Below are 22,439 nucleotides of genomic sequence, written 5' to 3' on the forward strand. Positions count from 1 at the left end.
ATTCCTCTACCCATTCTGAATTTCAAACAAAAGGAGGGGGCTAATAACAAAAAAAGTAAATATCATGTGGAGAATCTAGAGTACCAGATTATTCACTTCTGGTCCCATCCTCTCACGAGCCTAGGACACAAAAATTTGACCCATCAGTTCATCAGAGCATCAGAGCTCAAAGGACACAAAAACAAAGGTGACAAAAGAAGTAACATGGTAGTAAAACTGATCAACAGAAATAATTTCAATAAGGATTCAATGACTAGGGGAGTCGCTTATTTTAATATGTGGGACAAGAGTCCTCAATCTTATGCTCCAAAAAATACATGTTCTACTGGGCTAATTAAGCCAACACAAGCGATCAGACTAAGTACATTGCAAGGTAATTGGTCTAATCACTGGAAGCTACCCATCCATTCATGACAAGAGGTAAGCCCACGGAGTTTTAAGTTGTCAGGACAGTTACCATAAGGATGGCAGACGGCTAGGTCTTTAATCCTGAGAGCAGTTTCTCTGCGTAAATATAAAAAAAAAATGAAATCATATGAACAAGACCCTAGTCATATCCAACAAGCTTTTGATTCAAATCCTTCATCAACAAGACCCTGACCATCCAATTGATATGACTCACAGATGTTAGTAGCAAATTATTGCATTCTAGTTATGCCCAGAGAGACAGGATGTCCTTCGAAATGCTTTGAAGAGATGGACAATAGTTTTGATTTTGCCTTCGCTACTTGTGGCTCACCTGCAGCATGAAACATGAGCTTCAACCATCAAAAAAAGGTGTAGAGATTCCTGACATGAAAACCTGGGTGCTTAACTGCCAATGCACATGTGGGTCATAATCCAATTGCATTGGATAATTTGACAGTGGACAGCAAGAGATGTACTGTGTTAACAAATTCTAATGAGCCAAAACTTTTCTTTTCTTTTTCCTTCTTCGTTTCTTATCTCCTCTAGTCTTGCAGATTTTCAATTGAACAATCATTACCAAAAAGAAACCAAGTCAGATGGTCAAAACTGCTGCCACACACTTGAATCAGGTTTAGTTCTTTTCTTCTCTTTCTTTTCCCACTAGACAAAGAACTATCTACAGATCTCCATGTCCAAACCAGCTCACTGCAGGCAAGCAGCCCGGGTCATATTGTGCTTCAACCACTCATAATTTCTCAAGAATTATGGAGATCAAAGCTATCCTTCTCCCCAATGTTTTCAATTCAGCAATCTTTCAACAGCTCATCCAATGAGAGCCTTCACATGTCTACCTACTCAGAATTGTCTTCTGAGTCATTAACTATGTTTCTTTTAGCCCTTTTGGTTCTCAATACCACGTGTTCCTCATCATCATTTTCTTGTTCTTGCTCTTCTTTGTCATCAGCAGATTCAGGTGACTGCTCAGACTCATTTTCATCCTGGGAAACTTCATCTTCTCTCTCCTTTTCTGATTCATTGTGTGATCCATTTTGAGATGCAGCATGACTAGGCTGGTCTGATTTGCGATCAGATGCGCTGTGTTTTCTAGCACCCCTAATATCCAATATCTTGAAATCCCTCGCTGTGCTGCGCTTGGCATGTCTCAGCAAGTTCACTTTTGTCAGTCTGCTAAGTTGAATGAGATATTTCTCATAATCTTCAATCTGAAAAATGAGGTTGGGAATGCATTTGGCTTCCCTTTTTATCTTATTAGCGACACCCTTCTGCAAACTTTCCTGCTGATCCTGCATTTTCATGATAAATATACAATATCACATTAATATGATAAGGAAACATTCTTTTGTGTCTGAAACCAGTTAAAGACTGATGTACATTTGAATGCCATCCAGCTTTTTCCAGGCATGATTGACAAAAGTTTCTCTGGTCCAATAGTCCCAATCTATAGTCAGAACAAAATTTATATGAGAAGATCAAAAAGAAACTCAGCCATCTGCCGACGGCCCAACACCAACCCAAGCCAGACATAGAAGGGTTTTCTGCCCATCAGGCAGACAGCTCTGAAACATTTGCCAATCCCATGGAGCTGGTCCTATTATATTCAACAGCAATGAGTAGAGACAGGAAGAGGCTTCATGACATTGATGATGATGAAAAATATTATTGTAAAACATTTAAATTGAAACAGAGGGAACTGAAATTACACTATGAATTAGGGCCACAAAATTGTACAGAGGACACGTGAGTTTTCTGCAAGTAACTTCTACAAGTGTCTGGAACTTATGAGATGGAGTAGTCTGTTTGTGACCTTTGGGAGCAATCCAAAATTTCGCTATACGAGCCAAATGCTTGTAAATCCTTGCAGCCAATTTTAAAAATTGTTCTGCCTGAGGATCTAAATACATCACAGAAACAGATAAGTTAATTCAACAGAATTACCAGCATAATATCAAATCGAGTTCAGTTTATGTTTCTCAACCTTTCAGACTCATCTCAGCAAATTGGGAGGCCAAGCTCACAACAGCTTCTGACCTGGTACAGAGTGCTGCTTCTATGTCCAGGCTGGACTCCCTTGAAAGAGTCCTTAATTTCAACACAGCCCACTCTAAATCAACAACAGAAGTCTCCATGAAGCGCAGCAAAACAGTAGTTATTGCACTTGCTGTCAAATGATTCATGATAGGATAAGTTTCAGACTGCTTGATCGGCTCTCTTTCCTCAGTACCTATGACTTTCAGAAGTTCAGATGCCATTGCACAGGCAGTAGCTAGATCAGTAGGAGGTGAGCTTAAATAGATAGACAATGCTGCCACACTCTGTGCAGTTCTTGCATTCTCTATAATTGTGCTTCCACATATATGATTAGCCCATGCTCCACTAGAGTTAGCCAAACTGCAAGATAAATTCTTCCCCAACAACAAAGCAATATCTAAGAGAACCTGGAAAAAAGAATTATATCATTATTCAAGCACTAAATTATTTCAGAAGGCAAACCCTTGGCAACACTAGGAGAATTAGACGTGCTCATGCTTGGTCCAATTTCCAGAGCTATGCTTCCAAATCCAAAGACATGGGAGAAGTAAAACTATCCAGAAGTTACATTACTAAAGAATGATGAAGAGTGTAGAATTACTTAACAGATCATTTTTTTAAGCATGACTGCCTGATAACTGATCAACAAAATATAAAATTATGATGGTTACTTCAGAGAGGAGAAAGAAGAACTAAAAACACTGAAGAAAAAAGGAATCTGGCACTTCTGCAAACCCCAGCATTTAAACATCAATGTTGAATTGCTAGAAAGGTAGACGATCAGAAATAAGAATACTTGCCTCACATTCTCGACACTGAGTAAGAGATAGAAGTTTACAGAATAACGGCCGTATCACTGCTTTAAGAAACAGATGCACTGTCAACATGTTTTGATCTCCCACAGATGAATCAGTCAAACACACTTCATTTTCTTCAGTCCATGCACTCTCACCTGAACTAAACCCATGTTTGCAAGCAGAGATCATTTCATTCAGCATATCAGCAACATGAGACCCTGATAGAGTTATTTTAAACAGCTCACTCAAGCAAGTTAGTGACAAGTGGAGTGTTCCCTCTCCATCATCAGCACCTCTTCTTCCTTTTGTTTCCTTCCTCTTTTGTATTTTGTCCATGTTCAGGTGTGATTCAAGCAGCAACACCACCTGTAACAACGGAAGTCCTAAGACCTTGATATCTCCATAGATCAAAGCCTTCAATGGGTCCTCAGATGCAATGGAATAAGTTTTTATCTGGCAAAGACAAGCCTTCAGGACAAAAGAAGTAAGTTTAGAATGACAAGTAGATGGTTTGCATTGAGATGTTTGACTGTGACTCTGAGAGACAGTATGGCAATTGTGACTTTCATCATCATTTTGCATTACAATCATGAACAAACGTTTAATACTTAGAGTTGACAGAAAAGGGATCCTTGTCTGCATAAGCTTATGTAGATCATCATGGGGGCTCTCTTTGCAGTCATGATCAGAGATATTCAATACGTCACAGGAAGTAGCTTTCATTATCCCTCTCCTCAAACCATTTTGCGGCTTAGAGAAATAAATCTTCTCAATGGAATCATACAAATCAAGGAAATCATAAAGTTCTTTTTTGTATTCATCTTTTTCTTTATCTCTTGCTTTGTCCAAGTCAGTTGCCACTGCATTTACCAACACCTCAAGAATTCCCAATAAAATAAATGCACGGTAACCAGCCTTTTGACCTTCCAGAGATTGGACATCTACATCCGCATTTTTACCTAATACATCTGAAGCAATGCAAAACTTAGTCAACAACCAAAAACAAGGAATCTTCTGCAGAGAATGATTAAAGAAAGCAATATACCATACCTTCCAATATTACATTCCTGAAATACTTCCGTATCTGCAATATGGCATTTGTAAATGCCTCGCCAGAGGAGACCCTTCCAGGCTGCATTAATGCATTAGCTACAGATGATCAGCTGGAACAGTGATGATGAATACCTCAACTGTGAAAATATCTTCAAGAATAAAGCTATGTGCACAAAGGCACTAGATTCTCAATAGACAATATGCGCACAAAGGCACAAAATGAACACTCGTAAAAGAGTACAAATGCACAAAGGCATGAAAAATAAAGAACGAATTTATTGAATGAGTGAGAGAGCCTTTTCAAAAGGGATGGATTTACAAGGGGGATAACCCCATATATATACAAGTGAGAGGACCCAAAGAGGGGCTCCCATATAGGCGTTAGAACCCCTCCAACGGTCATATATTTATGACCATTGGAGGGGCCCAACGTCTGTATGGTGGGCCCCTCAATGCCTAAAAGACAAAAAAAATAAAAAATAAAAATAAAAGAATACAAAAAGAATAAAAAGCATATTAAAAAATGAATATGCATGAAATGGTGAAAAGACTATTTTACCCCTAGCGGGTATTACAAGATATATAGATATATATGAATTACAATTTAATATCAACTTGCAGAAAGACTTTTTTAATTAGTTGGCAGTAAAGATGCAGAAACTACCTCATTCTCCTGGGAAAGAGAAAAGCCAAAGCAAGACCACGAGTGATCCATTGACTGTCTAGTTTTACTTTGTGGCTGAAGAAGAAGAAGCCAACATGCAGATGACAATAGACAACCAAAAGGTTCATCAAGATAGGCTTTCCCGACCTCTACTTTAATGCAATCATCTAAATTAAGATGGAAATCTGAATCCTGCTAAAACAAAGTTTCAATATTAAGCACTGGTTCAAAATGACATTGTAACTACGAGCTGAAACAAACAAATAAGCAAAAACAAGGAAACTAGTTTGGAATCATAGTCAGCATTATATATTCCATAAACATAATGCATAAATGTCAGATGAGAAAAGCGAGGATGTGATATAAGATCACTGATCTCATACGTGCTAATTAGCATAACATCAGCATGAAAGAGGAGGCAAACCAAAATTACCTCTTGAGATACAGTGAATTTGAGGAAATGAGGCAAAAGGAAATCCAGTATAAAGGAAGAAAGAGATGGATCAAACAGAACAAGTTTCACAAGGCCCTGGTACAAGGTCTCTTTAACTGGTGCCTGCAGTGCAGAAATTAATGTGACGTACCATTTACTAATATAAGATAATCAGCATAAGTTTTACAAGAGAGAGAAAGAGAGAACAAAAAAGATAATGGGGTACCTGCTGAGACAGACACCTCCTTAGTACTCCTTTTAGCTCTTGGAGGAGAGTTACCCCCATCCCACAGTTTAGTTCAGCTTGCTGGCTGCAACTAGCTTGGCTAGATATCTCTGTTAAAGAATCAGGGTCCGTTTTTCCAGATTTTTGTTCTGATAGAATCAGATGGATAATTGCACTAGTTGCAGCTACACGTACTTTAACTTCCCTTTTAAACATAGCCTTCCGCACAACCAGAATCATATAACTCTGTCATTCAACATTGCATAATCAGGCATACATGTAGCTTTCACTCATTATGGTTGCATGTGAAAAGATCAAAGGGAAAAGACCTGAAGATCACGACTGAGTTTAATGAGGGGCAAAAGTGCAGTAAGAAGACTTAAAGCAGTTTGGCAATGCATGAAGGTGAAATAGTCTAACAGCTGTTTGAGGTGAGAAACATGCTCCAGCAGTGGGTAAGGATAACTTTGAATCAAACAGCTGAGAAGCCTGCAGAACCAGAGATCTCAAGAATATTTTAGTCACCTGAATAACATCACTGATGCACTAGTAAATATAAAACAGGAAAAAGAAACTGTAATAATTACTAAAAACATGGTTATAAGTATCGTATTGTACTGTATCGTACGATACGGTACGAATACGATATGTATTGTTACTTTTGGATTTTGTGATACAAGTGTGTATCATACCTGTATCAGTGTATCGTACGATACATCCATGTATCGTACGATACATCCATGTATCGTATTGTATTGTATGATACAATGCAGTATTGACGCACATAAAAAAGGCTGAAAGTTTTTTTATTTATTTTGGGTTTTAAAGGTGATGCAATGGAGGGCACGATGAAGCCTTCACGATATTTTGAATCTGATGGGGCTGCTCTTTGCTGTCACGTAAGAACTCCCAAACAGCCATGTTAAGGGACTGTCACAGGGCAGACCTACCAACTGATGTTGTGTGGAAGGTCGGTTGTGATGTTCCTGTTTGCTGAGATGGTTGGCGACGTTGGTGCTCTTTGAAACAACGACGGAATGGATGATGTCCGCTCTTGGGGCTGACGTTGAGGGCTACGAATGCAGGGAGGAAGCTGGTGTTGTCCTGTTATTGATTGATGTTGGATGATCTTCCTAATGCATGAAGTGAAATGGAAAACCACGACTAACAACAAAGTAATGAAACTGACGGAAGAAATGAAAATGCAGTAAGAACGTGCGGTTGAAGCAAAAGAAGCAGGGCAAGCTTTTTCCAATTCAATAGTCTGCGTACAGGGAAATAGGACACTGCAGAAAGCAAAATGAAACTGACATGACAGAGAGTAACAAATAAAGAAATCGAAACAGAGTAATAACAATGAGCGTAATGAAGGAACCAAAAGGAAAACTGCAGGAAAGAAAACAATATCAAAACTGACAAATCTTTAAAGTAATGAAAAGGCTGACAGGAAAGTAGTAAAGAAACAGAAAAGGAAGACAAAGGCTATTGTTGACTGTGCGTTAAAGAAAGAAACTCAGCAAAAAAAAACATAAAGGAAAAGGTTGTTGCAGTATTGATATTTTCTCCCCCTCACGCAACCCTAGAATAGGGTATTTAAAAGGTTGCTAACGGATCTGGATCTCGGGTCCAATCCTTGAACCTGAGACAAACCCAATACTGCTGACGTGTTGAAATGCTGTCGAGCTGGAACATTGTTGACGTGCGTGTGCATGCTTCAGACCTTCGTTTTGATGAGTCTCCACCATCCCATTGGTGTTGGCCTGGGTCATTTTGTAGAGACTGGACCCGGTTCTCCTCTGCATCAAAAGACCTCTTGAGGACCGAGTTCTCCATTTGTCTAGAGTCCGTTAGAAAGGAACCCACACACCCTAGGTTCCGTGAGATCGATATGAGGACCGATTCGTGAGCAAGGGAGAGCGCTTTTGCAATTTTATCAAGTAGGAGTGCATTTCCACCATTTTTTTACTCAAAAAAGTGGGTTAAGGTACAAAATCACTATTCTTTGCTTCTTATTGAGTGTTTTTGGGGAAAAGTGTGCCTGGTGTTTCTTATTATTTGCTTCTTCTTGAGTTTTTTTATAGGTTATGTTTTATTTTAGATCCTTCGATGTTGTTTTCACATTCATGCCATAGAGATGATCCTGTATGGCAATACGTAGAACGGTAGAAGCATTGATGATGTACCACGACTGGGGTCACCATTGAATTTGATATGTTTGTTTTGTGATATTATTGTTAGAGGTGGGCTGCATAAATTTAAGCAACATATTGCAGGTTTTCGTCAAAAAGTATGTTCATATGATTATTCATCTATTCCTACCACTTTTTGCACTTATGTTATTGTTGAGCTACAAGCAATTGAAAGAAGAAGGTTGCAAAAAATGATTTCCAACCATTATTCCAAAGTCTGAAGATGATGATGATGACCCAATTGTCAAAAAAATGGTTAAAGATAAAGAGATTATCACACAACAATTGGACACACCACTAAGAAAATATTGTCCTAATGTTTGGCAAATAGGCTCTAGAAGATAGTATAGTTTTAGGGTCTTTATAGTTTAGAACTTAAAAGATGAAGATTGGCATGTAAGACGTTGGTTAAATGTAATGTTTTTAGTTATCATTAACTCTTTGTAGTTTAGTTATGACTTATGACATTTTAGTATGACTTGAATGTGAACTTAATATTGTCAGTTAAGGCTTTAATTGTGTTTAAAATTTAAATGTTGTAGTTGCCTTTTATTTACATTGTCAGTTATCAATTGCATGGTTTGTTATTAATTTAAATTATGTAGTTGTATTCATATGTGATTTTATGGTTGTATTTTGTGCAATTCATCATTGTTTTATGTGACGTGGTTTTTTTAGAAAATTTATATTTTTTTTAGAATTTTTTATTTTTTTAGAATTTTTGAAATTTTTTTATTAAAAATCTATGATACGTTTAATATATGACACAATACGGTGTTACTTTGGGCACAATCGATACGGATAACAATACGATACTTACAACCTTGGCTAAAAATACTTATTTCAACAGGTAGGATTCTTTTTCAGCATTTAGCTATAGAACAAAATACATGAAGCATGCAGCAGCAAGCCTAGTTGTTAAAATATATACATATTTATATATGAATATACATGTATATGTATATATATTATATATTATGATGTAATTAGTATTGTCCTCTAGGGGCATTTTATGGTTGTCTCAAGCATTTTTAATAGATATTATTTTTTATATTTTGTGTTCTCTCTCTTATACTCTTTGTGAGTTGATTGTGCTAGCCATTGTGATTTATTGTATTTTGCCCATTGGAGGCTTTTGTGTTTGTGCACTCCTTATAGCCCATAGTAGCATTGTATTAGTGCACATTTGGTTTCTTTACATGGTATCAAAGCCCCTAGGTGTCTACACTCATGGGCCTTATTGACTGAAGTACTTTTGAAGGATATACTCCGCAAGCAAATCTCTTTTCTTCATCTCTCTTGTCTCTCATTCTAGTCATGGCCGACAAAGATACAAATCGATCTTTCATTCAACTTGAATGAAACCAACTACATGATGTGGATGGACGATATGGAGAACCACCTCAAAGGAAGGAAACTTTGGGTTATGTGAGTGACACGGCTCCCGAGTCAAATTTGAAGCTCACGTGTAATAAAGGAGGTCAAAAGAGAGCTCTAAATGAAGAAGAAAATGAAAGGTTATTCAAGAATACCAATCCAAAATGGAGGATTGAAAAAGTGACAATACTAGGATATTGATATGGTTAGGGGTGGCAATCGGGTCAGGTTGGCGGGTCAGAATACCTCAACACGAACATGACCCATTTATTAAACGGGTCGGATGTGGCAAACACGAACACGGCCCATTTATTAAACGGGGAACCCGACACGACACAGTTAACCCGTTTAATAAACGGGTCAGGTTGACAGATTACACGACATGGCGACCCATTTATTAAACGGGTTGGCGGGTCGAAGTTAGGGTTAGATAAGTTAATATATATATAAACAGGTCGGCAGGTTCGTGTAAACGGGTTGACCCACCCGCCTAACCCGTTTATTAAACGGGTCAAACGGGTTGGCAAGTCAGAGTTAGGGTTAGATAAGTTATATATATATATATATAAACGGGTCAGCAGGTTGACGGGTTGGCATACCCCTAACACAAACACGACCCATTTAATAAACGGGTTAGGCGGGTCGACCCGTTTACGACACAAACCCGTTTAAGCCAAACCCTAACCCGGCTAAGAAGCGAGTTGGCGGGTCGGGTCAGATTTTGCCACCCCTAGATATGGTTCATGAGCAACGTTGAACTTAAAATTTGTGTAAATCTTGCAAAGTTTAAAAAAGCCAACGAAACTTGGTTTTTTATGAAAGGTATTTACACACAAAAAGACCTTGCTAAGCATTTTTTCTTACAAGAAAAAATAAGATCTACAAAGCAAGGAGATATGTTTAGTCGAGACTATTGTAGCACCTTATCTACATTGTGAGATGAACTTGCTCTTGTTGAACCTCAATGGGTTAAAGAAGCAATTGAGATGAGACAACATCAAATGGAGAAAGAAAACTTCTTTCAATTTCTTCACGGCCTTTATCCTGAATTTGAGCAAGTAAGAGGATCTTTGCTCCATAGAACCTCTCCTCCTCTTAATGAAGCATTTGCTCAACTTTGACAAGAAGAGACTCGTCTTTCAATGAACAAGGGAGTTGATGAAGTACATGTGATTTTTAGACCAGGCAACAATGTAAAAACATATAAGCATCCTCATTTTGGAAAGAATAACTATGGAGGAAGAAAATTTGTGTAATTTTTGCAATGAGCAGGGATATATCAGACCCAATTGTCCCAAGCTTAAGTAGAAAGTAGCTTCCATTAGAGAGAAAACATTCAAAGACAATGAAAAATCAAAGAGGGATGGAGACATTAAAGCTTCTATTGCTCACCTTATGGAAACTCTCAAACAATTTATAAAGAACTCTTCTACTCCATCTATTTCTGGTGCGAAGTCAGCATCTCCCGATATGTCTTCTCGGATTCTTGACTCACAAGCTTCTTTACATATGACTCTGAATGCCTCCCTTTTATCCGAACAAAGCACCAACTCTTTTAAATTATTTGTTTCTACCGTCGATGGTAAAGAAATAGGAAACCTTGAAAAATTTTGAGCAAATCAAAAGAATTGTTTGTTCCAAAAATTAGAATTATTCCAAAACTTAACTTAATTTTTTTTGCGGTTTCTCAAATATCTGATCATACTTGTAGAGTCTCTTGTTCATCTATGGATTGCTGTGTGCAGAATCTCTGGTCTGAGAAGCTGATTGAGCAAGGTCATAGGAGAGGGGACATCTACAATATGAAATTTTTGTCTTTACCTTACAAATCTTTTTGTATTGTCATCCAAAGTGCCTCTAAATTATAACTCTTCATTCTTGAAAAAATTTTGTAATGAAAAAGAATTTACTTGCAATGATTGTATTCTTGCAAAATACAACCTTCTCATTTTCCTAATAGTAACTTTATTTTAAAAAAAACCTTTTGAGTTGGTGCACTCGGATGTATGGAGACGAGCGTCGGTCATATAAAAAAGATGTTATTCCTAATTTCTTAATATGTTATTTTTGTTGATGACTATATTGTTAAATTCTAATTCATAAGACAATGTATTAGTTGTAGGGGTATTTTAGCCATTTCTATATTTTACGCATATTCATGTTTTTTAATATGATTGTAATTTCTCCTTTTTATTTTTTCTTATTTTTGTAATTTTTTTCATTTCTTATTTTTGTTCTTTTATGTAATATTTTTGTACGCAGTCAGTGGGTGACTATGTACATTGTTCAACAGTCAGTGGCTGACTGTTGTACACAGTTTAAAAAGATAGACGTTAGGTTGATTCCCAACGTCTCTAATAAGAGTCATTGGGAATAGCCCAACGACTCTTTAAGTGTACTTATAAATAAGAGCTATGTGAGCCCATTGAATGTAAGTATCACAGTAAGGAGTTGTCTCCTTAAGCTTATAAACATTGTACATTTATTGCACTTCTTTTATAGTGTAAAGCTTATAAACATTGTGCATTTATTGCACTTCCTTTGTGGTGTAAAGCTTATAAACATTGTGTATTTATTTTGTGTCTTGAGTATTTGAAGTATCAAGTTATTTGAAAACTTGATTGTTTGCAAGGATTCTTCACATGGTATCAGAGCAAGTTGGAGAAAGAAAAATCGTGTGGATTCTCACTTTTTCGGGTGCCTCAAAAAGTGTGCCTTCAATTTTTTGGTGATTTGAGTGGATCCGCTTGTTCATCCAATATTTTAGAAGACTCTTCTATCAAGAAAGGTCTAAAAATCCTTTGTGGTACGTATTCTTTTTCATCATCTCTCCTCTCTAATGGGTGAAAAAGATTCATTTTTCTCTCGGCTTTAAACTCAATGGGTCCAACTATCACGTTTGGGCCGGAAACATGAAGGCTCATATTAAAGGGAAAGGGCTTTGAGGCTATGTCAAGCTCGATTCTCAAACCGGAGCTAAAGATAACCATGATGGAGAAAGGAGAAATAAAATCCTTGAAGGCGAAGAAAGAGTCAAGGCTCTTGAAGACTACACCAAAAAAACATGAAGAATGGGAGATGAGAAATTTTAAAATCCTCTAATGGATTTTCTCATCCGTAGAAACAAGAATTAGCACCAATATTATCAAGTTTAAGAAGGCTTCTCAAGCGTGGGAGTGCCTTGAGAAGATGTACACCTCTAGGGACTTGTCCCATAAATATTACCTCCAAAAGAGGGCGCTAACTCTTTATCAAGGAGAGATGACTATAAGGGAGTATTTTGTCGAACTCTCTTCTATTTGGGATGAGCTTACTATGTTCGAACTCAAATGGAGTGGAGAAGTCATAAAGCTTCATCATAAACAATTGGAAGAAGATAGATTTTTTAATTATTTGAATGGGCTTAGGCCTGAATTTGAACAAATCCGGTTTTCTCTTTTATCCGCCTTCACTTCTCCCTCTCTTAAAGATGTAATTACTAAACTAAGTGGGGAAGAGACTCGTATGGGTATAAGCAAGAACAACCCAAGTGTTCCAGTTACACCTTCCAATAATAAAGAAAATGAATGAGTTAATGTCGTCTCAAGACCGGAGAGCAACTTAAGGACCTACAAGCCTCCTAACTTTAAGAATCAAAACTCAAGTGGTCAAGAAAGGAAGAAGGATTATAGCAAGCTTTTATGTCATTTTTGTAAAGAACCAGAGCATATCAAGCCTATTTGCCCAAAGTGAAAAAGTTACTGGACATAGCTACTACATCCCAACCTCAAAAGGAAGAGCGCTCGTCATCTTCAAATGAAGTTCTCTCATTGCAACAAATCGTGGATGCACTTCAACCTCTTCTAAAAGGGGATATTTTCAGAGTCGTCATGTCAACGTCTTCTCCTCCCGGTAAGACCTCTTGGCTTTTAGATTCGGATGCTTCTTTAAGCATTACCCCAAGTTTTAGTTCTTTTTTCGAATACTCAAAAAATCTCTCCATCTTTTGTTTCAACCGCAGATGGAACATCTCTTGAAGTAAAAGGAATAGGAAATTTTGAAAAATAAGGGTTCTTTATTCTAAAAATTAGATTTATATCCAAATTAAACTTAAATTTCTTTTCGTTTCTCAACTCTCGGATCATGGGTATGATATAAAGTTTTCATCTAACAAGTGTTGGATACAGGATCGCCGGTCTGGAAGATTGATTGGGGAAGGCTCTAGGAAGGATGATCTACACTATCTTGATTCCCTTTAAATTCCAAAGAACATGTTTTGTAATGTTGTCCAACAAAAGGATATTAATGTGCGACACAAGAGACTTGGACATCCAAATATTGCAAAATTTTCTAATTTACCTTTTGTTAAAAGTCTATGTAAAAGTGATTTCACTTGTAACGGTTGTATTCTAGGGAAAATAAAAAATTTATTTTTTTGTCAAAGATCTATGTTTACAACAAGACCGTTTGAAATTATCCATTCGGATGTATGGGAACCGGCACCCGTCCTATCAAAATGAGGTTTTGCATATTATGTCATTTTTTTTACGACTACACGAGATATTGTTGGATTTATTTTCTTAAACACAAATATGAAGTTTTCTCGATTTTTAAAACCTATCATATGATGATTAAAAATCAATTTAATGGGAATCTAAAAATTTTTACAACGAACTCTGGTTGAGAATACCTTTCAAGCAAATTCAAAAACTATCTTGAAAGTCATGCTATTCTTCACCAAGATCTTGTCCGAAAACCCCTCAACAAAATGGATTAGCCGAAAGAAAGCATAGACATATAATAGAGACAACTCGAACATTACTTGTTTCTCAAAATATCCCAAAAGGTTTTTGGGCTGAAGAGGCTTTATCATTTGTCTATCTGATAAATCGGCTACCTTCTAAAAACTTGAACAATATCTCGCCTTTTGAAAAATTGTATACCAAAGAACCCGACTATAGTCGCTTGAGAATTGTCGGTTGTAAATGCTTCGTTCTTACTGACAAAAACGACAAGCTTTCACCAAAAGCCATTGCTTACGCTTTTCTTGGATATTCCGAAACCCAAAAAGGGTTTCGTTGTTATGATATTAAGAATGACAAGCTATATGTTTCCAGAAATGTGAGTTTTCTGAAAAATGTTAATGGTTTTGAAAGGAGTGAACCCTTTCAAGAAAACATGGATTACTCTTTTTTATTTGAAATGTTAGCACGTGATGATGATAGTGGTGATGACGATTTCATTCATAATGACGTCAATGATAAATAAGAAGGCTCTTCCCATCCACCTATCTCCCAACATAGAAATGAAGGAGTATTGAGAGATCCTATAACATATACCCATAGAGATAGAAACAGTTTTAGGAGTGCAATTAAAAAATTCAGTGAACCTAGTGGGTCCAATTCAACAAATAATGAAAACCTACGAAGAACTGAGAAGTAGAAAGATGTCTTCTAGGTTTATTTCATATGATTTGTTTACTCCTAAACATAGAGTCTGCCTTAGCGCCATTCATTCCTATATAGAACCCAGAAACTTCGAAGAAGCCAAAAAGAATGATGGATGGCTGAAAGCAATGGAATGTGAGCTTTCAGCTCTCATCAGGGCAAAGACTTGGGAGTTCCAAGATCTTCCTAAGGGTAAGAAAGCATAGGGTGTAGATAGTATTTAAGGTAAAAACTAAGAGCGATGGATCTCTTGAGAGATATAAGGTTTGATTAGTTGCAAAGGAATATAGTCAAGAATACGAGATTGACTATGAAGAAACTTTTGCCCCTGTGGCCCGAATGGTCATTGTCCGATGTCTCATTATCATTGTCGTAATCAACAAATGGAACATCTATCAAATGGATGTTAAAAACGCCTTCCTTAATGGTGATCTGAATGAAGAGGTATATATGGATGCTCTCCACCAGGAATAGAGACTCCCAAAAAGAAAGTGTTTTGCCTTCGAAAAGCACTTTATGGTTTAAAACAAGACCCCAAGACTTGGTATGGTAGATTTAACTCTGTAATGTTAGAAAATTGTTTTTCTTCCTGTTTCACTGATACTGCCTTATTTGTTAGAAAAACCAATGCAGGAATTGTCATTCTGCTCTTATATGTGGATGATATGCTTATAACCAAAAGTGATTCTAAAGGGATTAAAAGAATAAAATCAATTTTGAATGATAGGTTTGAAATGTCTGATTTGAGATTTCTAACTTATTTTTTGGGTATTGAAGTAGCATACTCTCATAGAGGGTATTTCTTATCTCAAACTAAGCTTGCCTTTGAGATTATTGACAGGTTAGGTATTACGGACGATAAGGTTTGTGAAACTCCTGCTATAGTATGAGCCAAGATGAAGATTGATGACGGTATTTCTCTCTCCGATCTCACCCCCCTACAGACAGCTTGTGGGATCTTTGATGTATCTGAGTATTACTAGACCAAATATCTCTCACGCAGTTCATACTGCAAGTCAGTTCCAACATGCACCAACATCAGTTCACATGAGTGTCATCTTGCAGATTGTAAGATACATAAATGGCACACTAAACAAGAGAGTATTCTTATCCTCTTCTTCTGAAATAAAATTAATTGTTTATACTAACTCTGATCGGGGAGGTGACCCAAATAACCGTCACTCCGCCACTGGTTTTTGTGTGTTTTTAGGAGACTCGTTGATTTCATGAAGATGTAAGAAGCAATAAAAAGTGTCTATATCCTCAACAGAAGCTGAATATCGTGTCATGGCGACTACTACCAAGGAAATTGTATGGATTCATCAACTATTAGAAGACATGGAGATCTCAATAGAAGGGTCCACCAAGCTATGTTGTGATAACAAGAGTACAATATACATTGCCAAAAATCATACTTTTCATTAGTGGACTAAACACATTGAGATGGACTGTCACTATGTTCGGGAAGCGTATTTGAAAGGAGTTATAGATCTTCCATATGTAACTTCAGAATATCAGTTGGCAGGTTTCTTTACCAAAGTTGTGTGCTTCGCGGTTCAATTTCCTTCTTAGCAAACTTTCGGTCATCTTGCCCTAAGTTTGAGGGGGGTGTTAAATTGTAATTCATAAGACAATGTATTAGCTATAGGGGTATTTTAGTCATTTTTACATTTTATGCGTATTCATGTTTTTTAATATGATTGTAATTTCTCCTTTTTATTTTTTCTTATTTTTGTAATTTTTTCATTTCTTATTTTTGTTCTTTTATGTAATATTTTTTTACACAATTAGTGGCTGACTGTGTACAGTGTATAACAGTCAACCACCAACTGTTGTACACAGTTTAAAAAGATAGACGTTGGGCCGATTCCCAACGTCTTTAATAAGAGTCGTTGGGAATAACCTAACGACTCTTTAAGTGTGCTTATCAGTTTAAAAAGATAGACGTTGGGCCGATTCCCAACGTCTTTAATAAGAGTCGTTGGGAATAACCTAACGACTCTTTAAGTGTGCTTATAAATAAGGGTTATGTGAGCCCGTTGAATGTAAGTATTACATTAAGGAGTTGTCTCCTTAAGCTTATAAACATTGTGCATTTATTGCACTTCTTTTGTGGTGTAAAGCTTATAAACATTGTGCATTTATTACACTTCTTTTGTGGTGTAAAGCTTATAAACTGATGCAGCGGGAGTGGGATCGCAATGGTCACGCGAGAGTGCTAATGTTGATGGTCGCTGATGCAGTGAAGGAGAACGATGGATCCCGTTAATGAGCAGACGTATGAGGTTCTTTGCATTGTTCGATCATGCAGTACACAGATACAACGACCACGTTGGAGCAACAAAGCTTGGATCAATGATCCCAGCTCAATATATTAATGGAATAGCAATGCTTACACGATAAATTAACAGTAACAGAAACATAGGCTGAAAGGAAAAATAACAGATGGAATGAAATGAAAGAAGGAATAAAATGAAAATAGGAATGACAAAAAACAAAGTAAGGAACGTGCGGCTGCTGCCAAAATACAAGAAGCTTTTCCAGAATTCAATAGCCTGCATGCAACCCTGGGTATTTAAAAGGCTTCAGCTGGATCCGGGTCTCGGGTCCGGTCCCGGACCCGAGACAACTTATGAGTGTTGTTGGATCTGGGTCGTTCGGGCCTGCGCACGTCTGGAATAGGTGTGCAGCACATCTCGGGTCACCTTACCTGTGATTGGATCCCGCTCCTGGGTCCGATCGTCCATTCTTGAAAGTAGATCGGGCTCCCGGGCCAAGTCTGGGTCACGTGGTATAGACCCAATCGGGTCCTGCTCTGCATCATAAACACTATGCATTTATTTTGTGTCTAGAGTATTTGAAGTATCAAGTTATTTGAAAACTTTATTGTTTGCAAGGATTCTTCATATATACTAGGTTCACTTGGATGTACTTCCTTTGGTTCAAGTCCAATGTTTTTTCAATCGTTAAAGAATTTCATGTTCTTGTCAAAAATCAATTTCAAACTAATGTATTTATTTTTATATCCGATTTGGGTAGTGAATATATGTCATGAATTTCAAAATTATTTTAGAAAAAATGGAATTATCCACCAAAGATCTTGCCTAAAAACTCCTCAACAAAATGATCTTGCGAAAATGAAACATAAGCACATTGTTGAAACAACTAGAACACTTCTCATTTCAAAAAATGTTGCAAAATGTTTTTGAGCCGAAGCCGCTTTATATCTTATCAATAGTATGTTGTCTTCTCTAAAAAGATATTTCACCCATTGAAAATTTGTTTAATATATCCTCAGTTTTCAAAAGATTAAGAGTTTTTTGGTACAAAATGTTTTGTTCTTTTTCAAGTAAAGGATAAACTTTCACCAAAAGCTCTTGAATGTTCTTTTATAGGGTACGGTGAAAATCAAAATGGATATAGATGTTATGATTTAAAAAATAACAAACTCTACATTTCAAGAAATGAGACATTTCTAGAAGATCAAAATGTATTTGATCAAAATGAACCTAAGGAGGAAGTTGATTGCTCATTTCTTTTTGACTTATTACCTAAAAATAATTTTGAAGCATCAATTCATTGTGGTGATGAGAGTGTCTCTCTTGATATTGATAAGGATCATTCATTTGATCGGGATAACTCCCTTAATGAAAATTCCAATGAAGTTCATGTATATACCAACGTGAAGGGAAAAGCAAAATGCTTTTAAAACTTATTCACAAAATCTTCCATTAAAAGAACATCTACAAGAATCTTTACCTAGAAAAACTCTTAGGATTTTTAGGCTTCCTCAAAGGTTTGTGTCCTACAAATCTTTTTCCCCGAGATATAGGGCTTGTTTGATGATGCTCCATGCTTATCATGAACCCTCTAACTTCCATGAAGCAAAACATTCACATTAAGTAGATGTGAAATTAAAATTAGAAGCTCTTAGCAAAGCCAACACATGTGAAGAAGTAAATCTATCATTAGAAAAAAAATGTTATTAGGTGTCAATGGGTTTATAAAGTAAAAATCAAAAGTGATGGCTCTTTAGAAAGATATAAAGTTAGTCTAGTTGCAAAGGGATATTCGTAGGAGTATGGTATTGATTATGATGAAACATTTGCCTTTGTTGATAGGATGACTAGTGTTAGGACATTAATTGCCTTAGTATCCATCAAACAATAGCCTTATGGCTTATTGTATTTTTTTCATTAGAGGCTTTTGTGTTTGTGCACTCTTTGTAGCCCTTAGTGGCATTGTATGTGTGCACATTTGGTTTCATTACACTAGTGTGGTAGCATTGCCAAGCTTGCACTTTGTAAAATACAAATTCTATGACAGTGCAGTCTTCATTTAAAGACGATAATACCAGCATTCAAGTATATTGCAGAAGGAGAATTGGTTCATATGTTTGAAACAGATATTGTGTTAAAAATAGTAGTAACGCACTAACGCTATACATACACACACACTAGGAGAATTGTTTCATATGTTTGAAACAGATATTGTGTTAAAAATAGTGGAAACAATATACATACACACATATAACTGTTTATGCCCATCTCAATGCTGGAAACTGGTGGGAATGGCACCATCTTGAAAGGCAATAGTCCCTGTTCGAATGTCCAGCCTTGCTGCAATCAGAAAACTGGTGGTAGCATGCCTTTTCCCATGGACAACTTTGGGCTATGGTATGTATAAAGAAAGACTGTTTCTGCCCATCTTAATGATAGAAACTGGTGTGGTTGGCACCATCTTGAAGGGCAACGGACCTATTCCAACAATCCAGCTTTGCTGCAGCCAAAAATTGATGGCAAGATGTTTTTTTCACATTGATACCTTGGTAACAATGGTTGCGCCAAATTTCTAGACGGTTTGACCAAACCTTAAGAAAAAAAACTCCCTTTGAACTTTGGCTTGCCGGAAATAATGTCTTTGTTTCAACCAAAATAGTGAGAAAATGGCCATTTCCCACCGTGTGAAACGAACACATATTACACTAGATCCACGATTTTCATAGGAAATGGCACGTTTCCAGAGAAGATGCTAAAATCAGGTCTTTTCTTTCAAAAGCAATACACAGGGCACCCTTCAGATACAAGAGTTTCCAATAATTCAGAAGGTTCTCAATAGCTGATGTCTCAATTTCAAGCATTATGTTGTGAGAACGAACATGTTACAAAGAGCCCTTTTTCTTTTGCGAAGGGCACTCTTTCAGACATGAGGAGCTTACAATAATTCAAAACATTTTCAATCAGTGTGGTCTCGATTTCAAGCATTCAAGTGTAAACAAGAATGATCAAACTGATGGCCTGAAAAGTTGGTGTTATTCAGGTGATCAGAGTTGTTACAAAGATAATTCTAGTGTAAAGTACATATTTGCTATTCCGTGAATTCTATGTTAGCCGTGCATGATTGTTTTGTTTCATCTCTAGTTGGTGACCTTTCCAAGCCCAGTTTGACTAGTAAACAATAACTATAATACTGATTATCAAATTAAGAGTACATATAGAATGATAGCAACAGCAAACTACACATGAAAAGATGCATGATTCTTAAGAGACTCGTGGTTAAAATTACTTGATTATGGGTGCGGACTGATGAGGCTTTTGAGAAAGTATCCGAAATTTGCATTGCTCAATTACCTGCAGCCGCATATTCACAAAAGGAAAATAGCATTATATCACCTAAGATTTAGATTGATACATTAGAAACTAAAATATGCCTACAAACCTCATTTCTTGCCATGTCATGTAGCTCGAACAATGACTTGAGAGACTGAATGCCCAATTCTTCAATACCCAACAAACCATCGTCTTTCCCATCACCACAACCAACAGCTGATTCTAACAAAATGAACCCAAACTGCACAATACTGGGGGTAGTGTGCTCCCTACCACAGTTGCTTTCATGGGTCTAAAAGATTAAATAAAGAACTTAGAAAGAAGAAGAAGAAATAGAAGTTCAGGAAACAATTACCGTCTTGTGTTCATAAACATTGCATAGATGTATAAGAAGAGATGTCAAGAGAGACTTACCACTCTCAGTATGGCCTGCTCTACCATTTTAACTGTCTTTAAACACTCTTCCTTCACACTATTCGGAAGCCATTTGCAATCTCTGCAAGATTGAAACTTGAGATAGAATGTACGATAATAAATAAGACGCCCTAAAGCAGAAGCAACCGGACAGAGATTCATGAAAGAAAAAACGATTAAATAAAAAACATAGACCTCGTAAGAAACAATAATCACAGCAACTGGAAACAAAAGCCTTGTGAAAAAACGATGAACACATTAAAATTAAACCCAGAAACCTTGCAAACCGATGGTCACGGTGAGAATTGACGACTGCCATCCGCAGAACATTCATGGAACCTTCATTAAACCTCCGGATCCTCCCAACAGAGAGCAACACAGCAACTCCAAAATGTGACATTGCCGCCAAATTCGACTTCAGGTAGCTCAGCAACTGCTGCCCCAGCATGGGATCCTGCTTCACCGCGAAATTCAGATGCAGCAGCACTGTCCCCTCCACCTGTCTGCGGATCATCGCCGACCACTCCTTCCCAGCACCGAAAAACCCAACAATCCCCTCCGCGACAGCCTTCCTGTCGAACCCCTTTGAAGCCAATACCAGAAGCTGGTAAACAAGAGAAGGCACGTCCTGAGGATCAACGCCCTCCATAACACTAAAAACCTTCCGCAGGAACTCGGACGACCGCGAATTCTTCCCGTCGCCAAACGGGAACTCGCGAAGCAGAGGCGTGATCTTCGACAGGAAGGCGTGCGACCACTCCAACTCAAGGATCCGATCGAGCACGGAGTCCACGTACTCCGCACCAGAGAGTGCGTCGCGGCGTCCGGGAATTCTGAGGGAAGGAGCGGATTGCAGGACGTGGAGGGAGACGGGGAGGAGATCGAGAGGGAGGGCGAGGTCGGGGTCGGCGATCGGGGTGTCGCGGAGAAGGGAGAGGAGGGTTTCGGCGAGGGAGGGGAGGAGGTGTCTGGGGAGCGAGGGGAGGAGGAATTGGGAGAGAAGGGAGAGGGTTTGGGGATTTGGGGGAATCCGGCGGGAGAAGAAGAGACGGAGGTAGGAGAAGAGGAAGGAGAGGTGGAGGTTAGGGTTTTGAGGAGAGGCGGAGAGAAAGGAGGAGAGGGCGGATGGAGACCGGCCGTGGTGGAGGACCTCGTCGTCGGCGAGCGGCGGAAGTGGTGGCTCTGACGACACCTCTTCCTCCTCCTCCTCCATTGGCGGCATTCAGTACAGTCTCCCGTTAAGTTCAGAGAGAAGGCGGTGAGAATTTATATGGTTTCGTTTGGAACACAGGCTTTCCCGCCAGTTTTCTTTTACTAAATTTTATCTAAAACCTCCTAAATTATCAGATATTTAAGATAAGCTGGTTAAAAATTTTGTTATTATATTTAGATGCTAGTTTTATAATTTTATCTTTCAACCTCACACTTGGTCAATGGTCGTAGTCATTCAGACTATTCAGCCTACCCCCTTCTTAGTCATAGCCCAATCCGACTCATACCTTCAAAGCCATCATAGCCGAGTCTGACTCGTACCTAATGGGCGAACTCACTCTCAATTAGGGGTGTCAACAGGTCTAGTTTGGTGCGGACCCAGGTGGAACCATACTTGGTTCAGGTTTTCAGGAATGGTATCGGGTCAACTATAAGAGAAATCATATTTGGACCCGATAAAAACTACATGAACCAGACCTAGACCATACCCGGTAAAATAATATTTTTTGACATTTTTACATTGAAAATTTGTGAGTCTTAATTGAAACTTGGGTTGGGCCTGAGTCTGGTGTAAAATTTTAC

General features: G+C 37.8%; 1 protein-coding gene across 1 annotated transcript; it reads right to left on the reverse strand.

Annotated features, from left to right (window-relative positions):
* Window positions 1–1,259: 1,259 nt before the first annotated feature.
* Window positions 1,260–21,867, reverse strand: LOC149820554 (fanconi anemia group I-like protein). The gene is made up of 13 exons (XM_089981820.1): window positions 20,924–21,867; window positions 20,646–20,727; window positions 20,341–20,523; window positions 20,188–20,252; window positions 5,960–6,119; window positions 5,631–5,876; window positions 5,405–5,527; window positions 4,969–5,163; window positions 4,305–4,386; window positions 3,258–4,222; window positions 2,405–2,864; window positions 2,130–2,320; window positions 1,260–1,712 (listed from the first exon to the last, which is right to left on the reverse strand). Exons 1-13 carry the CDS (start codon window positions 21,865–21,867, stop codon window positions 1,260–1,262), a joined length of 4,149 nt encoding a protein of 1,382 aa, XP_089837946.1.
* Window positions 21,868–22,439: the final 572 nt, after the last annotated feature.

The sequence above is a fragment of the Nuphar pumila genome, chromosome 12 (assembly GCF_984573655.1).
Source record: "Nuphar pumila chromosome 12, dmNupPumi1.hap1.1, whole genome shotgun sequence".
Classification (NCBI taxonomy): Eukaryota; Viridiplantae; Streptophyta; class Magnoliopsida; order Nymphaeales; family Nymphaeaceae; genus Nuphar; species Nuphar pumila.